The 15,534-nt window shown below is 38.4% G+C and overlaps 1 protein-coding gene across 1 annotated transcript in view; it reads right to left on the bottom strand.

Moving 5' to 3' along the window:
• Positions 1-15,534, bottom strand: part of LOC122806313 (golgin subfamily B member 1-like) — a 512,564-nt gene that overhangs the window by 340,642 nt on the left and 156,388 nt on the right. Inside the window, exons 5-6 of the mRNA XM_044076629.1 lie at positions 2,153-2,299; positions 1,804-1,894 (exon numbers count right to left, since the gene is read on the bottom strand). Of these exons, the coding sequence (XP_043932564.1) occupies positions 1,804-1,894; positions 2,153-2,299 (238 nt within the window). The remainder of the gene's footprint in view (positions 1-1,803; positions 1,895-2,152; positions 2,300-15,534) is intronic.

The following is a 15,534-nucleotide window of genomic DNA, read 5'->3' as shown; positions in this document are numbered from 1 at the left end:
TATATATATATATATATATATATATATATATATATATACCATTACCAGCAGTTCAAAAAATAGATGCGAGAAAACTTGATTTAGTAGTCCATGAAAAGAAGACAAAAGTAGCACTGATCACTGAAATTGCTACACCCAGTGATTACAGTGTTTTGCGAACAGAGAGAGACAAAATCATAAAATACCAGGATTTTCAGGCAGAAAGGAGGGCAATGTGGAGGAAGGATACCCAGACATTTCCAATAGTAGTAGGAACAATGGGTCTCATAAAAATAATGTACACTCTTATTTTGATATGCTACAAATACATGTAACTCTGTAAGAATTGCAGGAGGAGTCATTTCTGGAAACACTGTGGCTGCTACAAATAGCACTTTTGGCTAATATCAAAGACTGAAACAATGTTAATTTCATGACCTTTAATCATACTTTGACTTGGGAATGGGATCCATTCCTGTCACAGGATTAGAAACACAAAGGAGAAATTAAATAGACAGTATAGTTGCACAACAAAAATTATAAAGCAAAATAAACACTTATATTCTAATAAGAAATATGGAAATCTGATGTCTGGTACTACTGACTGACTGACTAATTCTTGGTGATTTGCCAGAGAAATGAACAATTCAAAGATGAGAATATAGCGCAACTACACAAAACAAAACTAATGTCTTAGAATAAGAAGTATGGAAATCTAATGTCCGGCATAACTTACTGGCTGTAATCCTTTTACAGTGATTTACCAGAAGAATCAAGTTGCTTACTTCTTAAAAGCAGGGACCTTCCTTTGGCAAGACCATTCAAGTCCTCTGGGGCAGCATGCAGTGGGGTAGTACTCAACACAACACAGCACTGTCCATTTTCAATACGTTCAACTTGTTTGCTCTGTGGGTGAGCATATGACTTTGCAATCTACTTAAGCATGATCACGTCTGCCTTGGACGTGAGGGCAGGGTAACAGGTCTACCACATCACCAACAGGGATGGGATGGGATGGGAATTGGTAATTACAAATTTGGGATAACAGGCTATTCAATCAAAAAGGAAAAGTATCAATAGAAAAAAATGAAAAACTAGATGTAATAACTTAAAAGAATGGTCTAATTTTAGTTTTTAGCATAGTAGCAAATAAAAGAGAAAATAAAATAAAAATGGAAAATGGCATCAGCTACTTTCCTCAATGGAAAGAGCCAGAGGTAATCAAACCAGGTTCAAAAGACGAGGTGGCAGGTCAGGAATACTACTGTTGCTAATTTAAAGAGGTGGGCAGTTTGGATGGAGAAAAGAGGTGGGGTGGGATTTTCTTTTTTTCTTTAAAAAGAAAAAAAAAACACTGTACTGACTTTGTTGAGGTGGAAAGATGCAGCCAACTGATGACATTTATGCCCTCCCCCAGCTAGCAGTGGGTCCTAGGCAGCTTTACTCTGGATCCAGCCCTGATTAGAGTTCTCCTTTCACACAATTGAGATGCCTCAACCAGTAAGGTTACAGTGTTGATCATAAAGAGAATTTGCTGTATCACTTGTAAACAGATGTGATTAGATTCATTAATCTACCAACATATCTTAAAGGGCAATAACCTCTAAATAACTTGCGAAAGATGAAAAATAACAGTAATCTAATTTAGATTTTTATTCCACACTGGTTCCTCCAGTTATTTTTCCATATTTGGTTTGATGGTGTTGGATTGCTCTACCATTCATAAATAGTTGCAGGTATCATGACATCATACACATGTTTCTGGAAACAAACAAGTAATAATTAAAGTAAAGCAGGCATTGTGTTTTTCATTTCAGACCTTACCTCATTATGAAGTCTTTCCTTTTCCCTTGTAATTTGTTCTTCCATTTCTTCGTATAGTTGGTGAACCTCAGTGTTATGCTCTGTTATTCTTCTGTGTAGAAAATGCAACATAGTGAGATGTTTTTGTGTTTCGCATACATACCTACAAACACACACTTTACATATGTATATTTTTTCATAACAATAAGAAAGACTAAGGCACAGTTAGCACCAGTTTTCTTGAAGGTAGTATTAAATGCCAGCTGTCCTTTGTCCTTTTCTTTTCTGAGATGCTAAATTTATGATATGGCATCATTGCACCATCCTTCTAAAATTAACTAAAAATCATATCAAGAAGCGTTTTCCTAACTTTTTCAGTGTCATTTCCAAAGTATCTTTTTCCTCCTTAGTTTTTCGAATCTGCTGAGTTACTTTAGACAGAAATTCCTCCAAATTTCCTAAAAGATGGGGCTCATCTTGTCTTAGTTTCGTCCATAGCTTCCAGATCTCTGATTGGCTAGAACAAAAGAAATATATTAGCAAGTTATATTTTTTCAAAGTCCTTAATAAATACTGAATAGAGACAAGTTTCTCTCATGCAGCATGCTTTTCTGAATTCTTCTATTTTGTGCTTGTGTAAAAAGATATTGTGAAAAAAACATTTTATTTTCAGTTTTCACCAACTCCCACATTTATATATTCATTATTTTTCCAGTCCTCATATCCTAGAGTATGGTTATCCATTTCATTATTACATGTTTAGCACAAAAATGGTGATACAGTTTTCTAACCTAAGTCTTGGTAAAAATGTCAGTACTGTTCTTATTTGGCACTTGTGAAGATATAATGAAATGGGCTACATGAAGATACCATAGAAACCAGAAATAACACCCATAATTTGCTTGGGAAACACAATATGTGACAGAAGCACTTGTTCCAGTAAACACTTCTGTAATTAAACCAAAAATAACTTGGTGGGAAAGCGGTAAATGTGTTGGTAAGATTTGTTGTTTTCTGGTTGGTATTATGCATATGCATTTTGTTCCTTTTCTCCAGACAACTGAAATTAGAGCAAACAAGAATGTAATGTCACAACATGAATGTGTACCGTAATCGTCTAAAAGTATAAATACTGCTAATGCACTGACTGTTTTGTTTTAGTGGTATGTTCATGTTAAGAGTAACTTCAACTAAAAAAATACTGCTGCTGCTGTTGGGTTTTGATGCAGTGAAAGCATTCAACAGAGTAAGGAGGGATTTTATGAGTAGAGCAATGGAAGCATCTGCATTCCCTAATATAATAATAAGATTAATTAGGAGGATATATGAGGGATTGGAGGAAAAAAGTTAAAGTGGGAAGGTTCTTCTCTAATAAGTCATCTGAAAAGAGGAACCAGGCATGGGTATCCTCTTTCCTCTTTGTTATTTGTGTTATATTTAGAGTCATTGTCAAAATAAGGGACTAAGAAATTCAAGGATATAATTGTTATGGCAATCAAGAAAAGATGGCATTATTTGCAGACAATACTATTTTGTACCTGATAAAACCAGAAAATGACACATCAGTATTGTGGAACATTCTGAGACACTTTCAAATCTTTTTCAGGATATAAAATTAATGAAGGTAAAATAAAGGCTGTAGCTGTTAACTATGTTCCCATACATGAACTGGTTCCACAATACCCATATTTATGGGGGTATGAGAAAATGAATTTGTGAGGTTCCTCACTCTGGGCCAGTAATCAAGGAGCCTGAATCCTCACCAGTGGCACTGGAGAAGGACATTTACTTGAAACAAAAATAGATACACCCAGTATTTCCAGATGCAGCTCGCTGCATCAAGCACAATATCCTTTAAGAGCACATAGGGAACACACACAGTCTGGGGGCTGGTTTATCTCTCTCTCCACACCCACAATAAGACTCCCCACTGGCACAGCTGTAGAGCTGAGTCCTCAACCGAATGTCCAAGCCAAGTCCTCCACCACTCCTTTTGTAAAACTAGTGCTTTGTGTCCCTGCTCCAAGCAGCTGACACACATAATCTTTCAGATTCGATTTGATCCCCCCCCCCACACACACACATGCAAAAGGCTGGCACAGATTTACTACCTATGCCCCCTTCTTCCAAGACTATAAGGTAATTACTGCCAACAGACACTCCAAAGTCAGCTACTTTAAGGCTCTTCAAGGGTACCCAATTATACTGCGTGAAATTAATATTAATACAAATGATAATGTTTGTCCAATGCAGTAAGGCTTTCAGAAGTGGACACAGAGGTGTCACCAAATATATATAAGTACTCTTGGACCTGACACAGTAAGTAGTTTAAATATATACAATGATAAATAATAAAAGAACATGAAAATATTAAATATTTTTACAATAAACACCACAGTTTCAATCACAGGAAATATTAAAATAACACAGATGAATAGATTCACACAGATACAGAAAAACAGCATTTAACTAATCTCACTATACTTTCCTGACTGATCTAAAAAAATTACTATTCCCAAGTCACGTACTAGAGCAAGGCAAGATAAAGTAGGTGAGTGGTCTTTCTTCTTTGTCAGGTTCTAAAAACAGACTGCTCTGAGACTTCAGTCTCATCTAGTATTGCATATAATTTTTGTCCTAGCTTACAGAATGACATCACATACATCTGATTATCAGACTTCTGGTTCACATGCTTACCCCCATTGCTAACAACTGGCAGGATTTAATGCATATGTGTCAATAATACACACACGCACATAGGGTTTTGCTCAGAACAGTTGCAGCTTCTAGAAGTCATAAAACAATTTCAGACTTCTACCCTTTCAGAGTAGCAATTAGTTCACTGCAAAGACAATAAATAAAGCTTCCTACTACATCCTTTTTGTCTCTGGCTGCATTGAGAACTGTAAGATACAATCTTTATAGCCTAAGTTAAGTAATGTAATGTCTTACTATTTCCAAAGTTAGCTGGACTGATATTAACTCCTTCTCTTCCAGTATCCTTTGTTACAGTATATACATTTCAACAGTTACAATAATACATGCATATATGTTCATATGATACTAGCCTATTGGCCCAGAAGACCTTGTAAGCCTAGGCAAGAATTTTGCCCATGTTCCCAGAAAGTCCAGCAGGGACACAGTTGGGATCCCAGGGGTGTATTTTCTGTTTCCCATCCAGTCATCCAGGTTCCTCTTAAAGAGGGCTAGAGAGGTACTCTGCTTGACATAAAGATGGAGTCTATTCCATAGATGCAGAGTCTTTGGGACACAAATCTATCCTGCTAACAAGTTCTATTAATGTCACAGACCAGGTTGAGGCCTTGTGTGTTGGCTGCATTAGTGAAGTTTGACTTGCGGGTATGCAGCAACTCCATCAAAGCTGGGTCTGAGATGGCCTTGTATGCCAGACACAGGTCATCTCTGAGCAGTCTATATGAGACTGAATAGAGAGACAAGGCTTTTAGCCTAGCTGTATAGGATAGATGTTTGAGACCCTGGGTTTTTCTGATCAGGAACCTCTTTGTTCTCTCCAGCTGCTGCATGTGCTTGGCAAGGTACATGCTGAAGGGGGAGTTGTATTTGATAATAGGTCTGATAAGGGTGGAGTACAGGGATGCTATGACCTCCTTGTTCCTGGAGGAAATACCCCTACTTATGAGGTGGGCCATGTAGAAAGCCTTCTGTACAATGGATGCAACATGGTGGCCAAAAGTCAGGTTGCTATCAACCTGGGTGCCAAAATCCATCACAACTGATTGCGTGCTTAGTACATTGTTATTAATGTGATAATTAGTGGGAACTCTATTTTCCTCAAAGGGGATAATGATGCATTTCTTGGCATTTAGCTTGAGGTCAGGCTTCTGGCACCAGTCATTAGTTTGGGTAAGTCCCTCTTGGAGGATGTTCACATCACTAAGAGGATTTAAGACCGCACCCAGCTTGCAGTCATCTGCAGACTTGGTCAGCCACAGGCCACTGGTTTTGGCTTGCACCTCAGAAAAGTATATCCCAAATAGTAGAGGCCCCAAGACCGATCCCTGGGGTACACTGCTTATTATGGGTCTACTACTGGAGGTGGCTTCCCCTATTTTGACTCAGTGGGTTCTTTCAGTGAGCCAGTTAGCTATCCATCTGGTAACATATATGTTGATGCCTAGCTGAGAGAGTTTATCTATTATGCCCAAGTGGGGAATAGTGTCAAAGGCTTTAGCTAGGTCAAGGTAGGTGTTGTACACTGTCTTCCCCTCGTCCATGGCTTTGGTGACTGTTTTGAAGAAGTCAAACAAGATTAACAGGCAAGATCTCCCTTTGACAAAACCAAATTGTGTGGCGTCAAGTGTTTGGAGGTTGCCAATGTCCTTATTTATAAGTTCCATGATAATGCGTTCCATGGACTTGCAGATCAGGCTAGTTAGGCTGATCGGCCTATAATTGCCTGGATCAGTGGGCACTCCACCTTTGTGCAGTGGGATGACAGTGGCTGTTCTCCATTTGGCTGGGATGAAGCCAGTACTCTGGCTTTGATTGAATAGGATGCCTAACAGAGTTGAGAGCTCATGCCTGCGTTCATGTAGGATACAGCCAGGGATGTTGTCAAGTCCTGTTGAGATTGTATTGTTTGCCTTTGAGAGAGCATTAATGACCTGTTCCCTGGTGATGTCCTGGTTTACTGATGGGGGACAGGGGGTGAAGTTTTCACTGAACCTGTCTTCCAGCAGGTTGGTTATATCTATGGCATTTGTGTATTTGGTGTTATTAACCATCAGTTCAGAGCAAATTTGGTGTTACATTTGAGATTGCAGATATATGTGAAGAAGGTCTTGTGATTGTCCTTGGTGGATGTGGGAAATTTGGACTCAAAGTTAGCCTTAGAGGATTTCACCAGTGACCTTATTTCTTGTTCAGACAAAGGAGAGATTGCTTCCAACTTGGCACCTGCTCCTTCTAGGTCCTGGACAGCAAATGATTCCTTTTATTATAGAGCTTGTTTATTGCTGCTGCCTACCAGACAGGTTCACTTTTCCTTGAGGAAAAAGATTTGGTTCTGCCAAGTATTGCTGAGTCCATACAGCTATGTAGGTGCTCATAAAGTTTTTTGGTGTAGGCTTGGACATTAGTGCTAGTTCCAACTGAAGGGATGGTAGCTCTGAAACTGATTATACCTGCTCTCAGGAGACTGTAGTTAGCTTTGGAAAAGTTTTTTTGTTTGACCCTGACAAGGGGGTCAGGGGAGATGGTGACTTACAAAGGGATCACTTTATGATCAGATCTTACCAAGGAGGATAACCCTGTAGGGGTGCTACAGTGGCTACTCATGTTGGTTAATATCAGGTCCAGGATATCTTCACCTCTTGTACAGGTGCTGACCAGCTGATCCAATGCATTGATGAAATCGTTGAATCTCTGGGTGTTCATGTCTTGGCTAGAATAGGTATTCCACTCAATGTTTGGATAGTTAAAGTCACCCAGGATCAGGGCAGAGTGCTGAATCCTGATGGATTCAAGTAAGTCCAGATATGTGGAGTGGGTGTCCTGAGTCAGGGTTGTGGTCTGTAGCTAGCTATGATTTGAATAGGTGTTTTGTTAACAGTTGACTGCACTTGGAGTGTCTTCTGTGTGTCACACCATTTGACCAGCCTGGAGGTGTGTATTTCTTTGATAAATATTGACACTTCACCTCATTTGGCTTTATAGCCCTACTTTTGGGTTCTGAAAGTATGGTAGGATGAGTAACCTGGTAGGGCTGGTGTGCTGTTCGCAGCTTTGAACCAGGTTTTAGTGACTGCACAAATGTCAGCATCCTCCAGGGCAAGGAGTGCTTGCAATGAGTGCAGTTTCATGCTAAAACTCCTAGCATTTAGCAGCATGACCTTTAAATTTCATTTAGAAGATTTTTTCATATTGGCAATTTTGTGCTCTTGACTGTGTCTAAAAAAGGCACTATGGGGGAGGCAACAGCCTTTGACAGAAGCCTGAAGCTCAGGGGTGACAGATGAAGGCCATCTCTGGTAAAGCATCATGGTCTGTCAATCATGTCCTCCCAGGCTGTCAGGTACTGGATCCCCTTGGAATGACACCAGAAACTAAGCCAATTCTTTTTCTGCTTGTATGCATTATTCTGGGTGATGGTAGAATGCTGCTTAAGAGGGGGAACATACCTTTATGGGACACACATTCAGTGAGCTCAAGCATGTCTCTCTTCATATAGTCCAGTCATTCACACCAACATGGACTATGACAGAGTCATAACAGTACCTGTTGTTAAGAGACTTGAGTGTGTGATATGGCAGATTCTAGCAACTGACAAGCAACTTACCATGACTTTCTCCTTGTCTAGCCTGGTGAGGGGCACGCGTGTGTCTCAAGATAGAGTCTGCTATGACTAGTATGCTGGGTTTGTGACTGGAGCTTAGAGGCTGTGAGACACAGGTGTGTGTGCTATGTGTGATGCTTGGTCCTGTAGGTTGTGATGTGTGTGTATGTGTTTGCTTCAGAGGTCTCTTTTGTTTAGGTATGTTTTTGAGAACCTCTGCATATGTAGGAGTGTGTTGTACAGGTGTGGGTGGTATTAGAGGTGTGATGTTTGTAGTGTTTGCACAGACAACCTTCTCAGTGCTAGATGTACTGGCTTGTGATTGAGACAGCAAGGATTCTAGGTTCTTAATGTAATTGCATCTCTCACATATTGTGTTTCTTGGTGGTTGTAGTAGAGGGTTGTCCATGTACATAAGGCAGTTGCTACACTGTCTCAGGATGTACATATCAACTAGACTAGTAGGAGAAACCATAGGAAATTGTATGTCCATGGTTTTCAGAATCTGTTGAAGCGAGATCAGGGATAGTAGACTGGGTACTGTCTGAGGAGAATACCTATAGGTGTGAGTAGGGATGAATAAAATCAATACAGTAGCTGCAAGTGAGGGCCTCACTTACACAGGAGTGCTGGTAAGGGAAAAAATGCAGCTGAGATACTCACAAAGTGGTAAAACAGAGCAGCAGTGGTACATGACATGCAAACAAGCTCAAATACCACAAAAATTAAAGTAAAATAGAAACACTGAATTGACTAATCAACCCTTGTCCCTGAGCTCTTAGCTAAACAGTAAACACCCTATGTCAGACCAGTTCCAACCAGTTCACTTACCCCCACTAAGTGCAGGGAGGCCCCGGCCAAAACAAGATGGTGTAGCAGGAAACACAGGAATCAAACAAACAGATCTGGATACAGCAAAACCTGTAACCAGACTACACTAAAGATATTTAAACTCTGTTTAGGTCAATTTAACACAGGAGAACAAATGCACACTTAAATGTAACAGTAGCAAACAAGAGCAAACTGAGTTAAATTAACTAATTAACCAATAAAAAAGCTCAAAACTGAGTTTGTTCCAGCAACATTCAATTAGATGAGTTCTAACTACACACTCCTGCCACTAGGGTGCAGGGGAGCCCTCTCCAAAAAACTGGCCTGGATTAGTGGTCAAGTTATACAAACAGAGCTAGATTCAGCAGTTCTGAATCTAGTCTATGCTACAGCAAACAAGGTGCAGAAGTTTCAAAAAGAAACAGGTCAAATAAGCAGGCACAATATGCCTTCAACCAGCAATTCCCAGCTCAGAAGGGCAGAACCTACCCTCTCCTCCCACAAGAGTGTAGACGACAAACCTTCTTAATGTAAAATAACTGGCCAGAAGCCCAAGTTGTTAAACCAGAACTAAGATGCTTTTAGAAAAACATACACACTAAGCCTTCAACCAACAATTCCCAGCTTAGAAGGATGTAAGCTACCTCTCCTGCCACAAGAGTGTAGACCACAAACCTAATGTAAAGCAACTGACCTGAAAACCAAGTGCTTAAACCAAAAGGCTTAGAATAAGAGTTACAATTTAATCAGGCTACTAACATGCAGTAATAAATGCAGCAGAATAGATGCAATTGAATACTTCCTAAGAACAAGTATCAAAAGCAAAATAAAGTAATGAAGTAGGAAGAAACACAAATACAGTAAAAGCAGATGAATAAAGTGCATTTTTTAGGTTAAGTGGGATGGGTAGAAACGCGATCATTCAAGGTTGAGAAACTAAGGGGTGGGCCTTCCCAAATGATCTCTCTCTCTCTCTCTCTAATCAGTAGAATGAGCTGATGAGATGGGACTGGAAGAAGTGCCAAAATGAGATTTATAGTAGGGGTGGGCAGCTCAAAAGCCATCAAATGTAAGAACACAACAAGGACTGGCTGGGTGGGAGGGAGAAGAATGCAATCAGACATGAATTATATTCAGAGCAATGCAGACCAAACAAACTTTGAAAGAACTTTTCCTCAGCTAACTACAGGTATTTCTAAATAAAAGAGAAATGCTGTTTCTCAGTCCCCCCCCCCCACAAACTAACTGATGCTAGTCACAGTTTGCAAAGGAATTTTTTGGTAACTGTTTTTAACTGACCCTAGCCAAGAACTCTTAAAACTCCAACCAAACAGAAAAATTAAAACAAAAGAAATTTAATACTAGAATAAGATGCAAAATAGAAGTGATCAAACCTTAAACAAAGAGCTTCAAATCAAAATAAAATGCAGCCACAGATGAGTGATATTCAGAGCAAGTAGGGCACACAAAATCTTCCTCTGTCCAGCAGGACACACTGTTGATACATTTTTAACACAAGCAACAACACAAGCATCTGTACAAATCACTTTGATATTCAATTAAGATATAATTCTTGATAAAATTCCAGCTAGCTGTGCTGGCATATGTTACACATCCACTGCCTTACTTCTCCTGACATAGCTGGCAATACCTCACATCGTCATTGAAGTATTTAGGATTATGGGTTAAAAAATATTCTGTTATATCAGTTAAGAATATGTGGGAGGAGACTAAATAAAAGGTAATACAAAACTGAGAAACTGGAAGCTCTTGTTTTGGGATATGAATAGCAAGATACGAGCAGTGAAAATGATTTTAGTCCCTTTAGTTTTGTACACAGGTCAGACATATTTTTATTAACCAGAGAAGTTATGGATAGTGTCTTAATAATATTAGTAATTGAGGGATTTTATCTGAGATGGGAAAAGGGCAAGGGTCAAGTGAGATACGTTGATCCTTCTAACAAAACAAGGTGGTTTAAGAACACTTGATTTGAAAGGATATTTTAGAGCTACACATTTAGGGATGATATGCAGAACATAAGCAGAAAGCTTTAATTCAAAGTGAAAAAGGAAGATGATGAAGCATGGTGGAGCTCAAAAAATATGGAGAGAGTGGGATTTTGGATGCAGATCCTTAAGAAGAACAGCAGCAGTCATACAGAATATTATATTCATAAAGTAGATGAAAATATTTTAGGGACTAAACCAACACAAAAATTAAGAACGGAGATTCTGCCAATAGGGATGACTGCAATTAGAGATACAGAAAATATGCAACAGTGGGCTGGAATTTACTGGAGAAAACTGGCATATAAACCAAGGTATTGGGAGCAAATAGCTAGAAAAAAAAGTTAGTAGAATGGGAAGAGGCCAAGAAGACATTTGTATTGCAGGCTAGAGACCGTGTTACCTATCAGGGATTGGGTATCAGGTTATAGGCAAACAGAAAGGGAAAAGGGAATCCTAAGCAGAAGACCTGCTCTGGTAGAGTTTTTAGTTGAATGTGGAACAGAAGCTGCTGTTAAAGGGATAACGTAGTAGGGCATATAAACTATAGGAATCAGAGGAGGTTGGGAATAGAGACGGGATAAGCAATTCACAAGGAAACTATGGGAGTGTATATGTATGGCACCCAAATATACAATATAACAAGGCCTAGAAGATTTAGGATTTTTATTTGGAAGTATTTGCGCAGGTAATTTTATACCCCAAGCAGACTCCAAAGAACTTTTCCTTAGGTAGATGGCAAATGTTGGAGGTCTGATGGGGAAGAAAGAAGTAATCGGGAACATATGCTTCTTTAGGAGTGTAATATGTTGACAGGCTTTAAAAATTCCTTCAAGAGTACTCTGTCAGAAATATTGGATGAGCAAATGGGTGTAACTAAGGAAATTATATATATATATATATTTTTTTTTGAGCTATGATACAGGCTCTGCATGCCTAGACATTATAAGGCCTTGTTAATTTTAATTCTTGTGGCTGCCAAAAAAGCAATTACTAGAAAGTGGAAATCAAAGTATAAACCAACTGTATTTGAAGTAGTGAATATTATAACAGATATAAAATAACTGAATGAGGGTCTTTAGAAAAGGGTAGGAGCAAATTACATAGAATAAAAGTGAAACTTTGGGAATAATGTGTGCAGAATAATGTTTGGAGGATGAGTGAAGTTTAAGAGAAGTCAGAGATTGAGCAATTTATGTAATGCTGGATGGATGATTTTACAGAAGAATATATGTGATGCATAATGTTTGTAACTGTGAACATGTTCATATGGTTTGTTTTTCTTTATATAAATATATATTTACCTGTGATAACTGATAATTCAATAAAGTGTTTTAAAATAAAGTAACTTCAGCCAAGTACTATTTTAGAGGAAAATACACTCTCAGCAACTAGACTAAATTAAAGTTGCTATAGTTTTGTAGTGTGGTACAGAAATGTTTATTTTAATTAAAATAATTATGATAAGAAGTAGTAGTAACCATTATAATTTTTCTTGAAGTGAATTATATATAAAACAGTTCTCAAACAATAATTTGCTTACAGTACGGGAAGTTGCTACTATTTTCCGAATCTGAAAGAAGACAGTATTTATAAAACTTTTATGACATAGTAGACATTTCTGAATTTCGTGAAATTTTGCAGACCTGGCTTCTTGTGGTGGCAATTGCAAGGATTCTTTCTAAACATTAGCCCTGTCACCAGCAGCAATACCTCAGCCTGTACTGCTACAATTCTGTCAGTTAACTGATTGCATACCTTCAGTACTATAGTATTAAAATAGTTTGGAGGTCACTTTCATAGGTTGTCATCTCTCATTCTCATATCTCACATATGAACTACATGCAACATAAGTTATTTACCTCAGGAAAGCTCTTGTAAATCACTAAACTGTGCTCACTGACCTGATTCAAGTAGATTGTTTCTAACTGCATACCTAATTAGGGTCTTTCATCTTTGGGATTGCTTCCCTTCAATACCTTTATCCCAAACACCCCTACATAATTTCCTTTATTACTGCACTGATCCACCCTCATCTGTTACCATCCAATAAAAATCTCTCTTGATAATTATAAAAACTACTGTAGCATACCTTTATAAATTATTTCCTCATCTAGAGCTGCCCACTGCCTCAGTCCTTATTACTGTTACTATCCTCCTGTCCCCCTTTCTACCTTTCAGTAATATTCTGTGTCTTTCTCTCTCTCTCTCTCGTGGGCACTTTTGTTATCCAATGTATAGCTTTTCACTACTAGACCTCCAGTAACTAAAGTTGCCATTTCTTTGAAACTTCAGCAGCATGGCACAAAATTATTGAACACATTTTTAATTCACTCTAAGTGCATACTTACAACTATTTAAATTGATTTCATCTTAACTCACTCCTCTACTTTATGCATATAACACCAAAACTTACAGATAAGTGTAATTTGACTTCTGATATAAAAATATATTTAAGCCGACTTGTAATCAAGCTACCAGTCACTTCTCTCACCCCTCCCTACTATATTACCGAAAAAAAGCACCATAAATTCCACCAAGATAAAAAAGCACAACCTAGTTGCAAATGTTCTTGTAGACATTTTTTTCTTTTCTCCTAATCCCAAACCTACTTTAATAAATCGTATCAGTATTAGCCTCACTTTCCCACACAAACATTCAATCTAAAAGAAACTAACAGTATAGTAGTAAAAACGGATTATCTAATCTAACACCACTGACCTGTTAACTCCAAAATATCTATGAATAAAACACATTTCTAAAATTAAATAAGCTATATCACATCCCCAAGCCTTATTACAAAAATTTAAACTGCAGCAGAAATATATGCACAAATTTCTTCTAAAATGTTGGGACATTTACTGCAACCCAAAATCAGAACTGCAGGAGTAAAAATATATTATATTAATGCCTGTAGTATGCAGAACAAAATATCAGACCTACATAGCTGGATATCTTTGTACACCCCTGTCATAAATGTAATAACAGAAACCTGCCTTAAATCACAATTAAAGGATGAAGAAATACTGCCTCCTGGATATGCCATATTACATAATGATTGTACTAGTAAAAGAGCAGGTGGGACAACCACTGTACATTCAAAATCTTTTAATCTTACTGTGCACCCCATATAAATACCAAACATGAAGTCTTAGTAACTACTCTTAAAGTTAACTCACAAAAATCAATGCACAATAGCAGCATTATATATACACAGCCTAGTGCAGACAAATCAGCTTCTGAGGTATATTATCACAGATAACTCCAAATATATTACTTGTAATAATAATCCTAGAAGACCTTAATACTGATTGGTCTATGTGTTCACACAAAACTATTCACCCTACTTTCAGTCTGTATAGATTAATGCAGTTACTTTATATGACTACTAGGACAGATAAAGTTAGTATAAATGGAAGCATTTTGGACTGGATAGCAACAAAAGACCTCAAAAAAATTTCACATGTAGGAATTGTGCCTGACACCATCGGTGATTGTGACATCCCTCCTCTGGGACAGTGATCAAGGAGCCTCGATCCTCGTGATCAACACCAGTGGGGAACATTTATGGTGAGAAAAATAGACACACACACACACAGTATTTTCAGATGCAGCTCTCTGCACCAAGTACAATTTCCCTTAAGAGCACACAGGGAATGCACACACCAGTCCTGGGGCTGGGCTTCCTCTCCAGGAACCAAATAAGACTTCCCAGTGACTACTACAGAGCTGAGTCCTTGGACAGGTCTTCCAAGCCAAGTACTCCACCTGTGAAACCAGTGCCGTCACTGTCCCTGTTCATGTTCAAAGTAGCTGTCACACACGCACACTTTTGAGATTTGTCTTTCACACATACACACACACACACACACACACACACACACACACACACACACACACACACACACACACACACACACCTGGGAAAGGCTGGCACATCTTACCCACTCTGCCACCCCCACCCAGACTATAAGGTAGATTCACTGCCACCAGAACACCTGAAGCCAGATACTTTAAGGCTCTTACCAGGGTACCCAATTACACTTATTAAAATTAATACTTATACAAATGGTGGTATTCAATCAAGCAGCAAGACTTTCAGGAATGTGGAGCCACAGTGCCACTAAATAAATGCAAGTACTTTTAAAAGGTAAAAAAATTCTTAAAGACTAGCTACAATGAAAGGTTTATATATATTTAATATTTAAGAAAAAACATGAAAGTGCTGAATATCTATTTACAATAACCATCAGAGTTTCCATCACAGGAAATATAAAATAAACAACACAGATGGAAAGACTCAGACAGGTACAGAAAAAAGCTACATTTAGCTAATCTCGCCATATTTTTCTAACTGACTGAAGAATTACTGTTCCCTAGTTACTTACTAAAGTAAGGCAAGATGAAGTGGATGAGTGTCTTTGTCAGGTCCAGAAACAGCGTGCACACCTCACATCTCTCACTAGTATTCAAATACAGTTTTAGTGCTGGCTACAGAATGATATCACATTTGGCAACTGAGGCTGTGGTTCCCATACTACCCCTTCACTAGAAACTGAGCCAGGATCTGGCATTGATGTATCACAATACACACAC

The sequence above is a fragment of the Protopterus annectens genome, chromosome 7.part0 (assembly GCF_019279795.1).
Source record: "Protopterus annectens isolate FY-2018-M chromosome 7.part0, PAN1.0, whole genome shotgun sequence".
Classification (NCBI taxonomy): domain Eukaryota; kingdom Metazoa; phylum Chordata; order Ceratodontiformes; family Protopteridae; genus Protopterus; species Protopterus annectens.
This window is presented reverse-complemented; position numbering and strand designations above follow the sequence as displayed.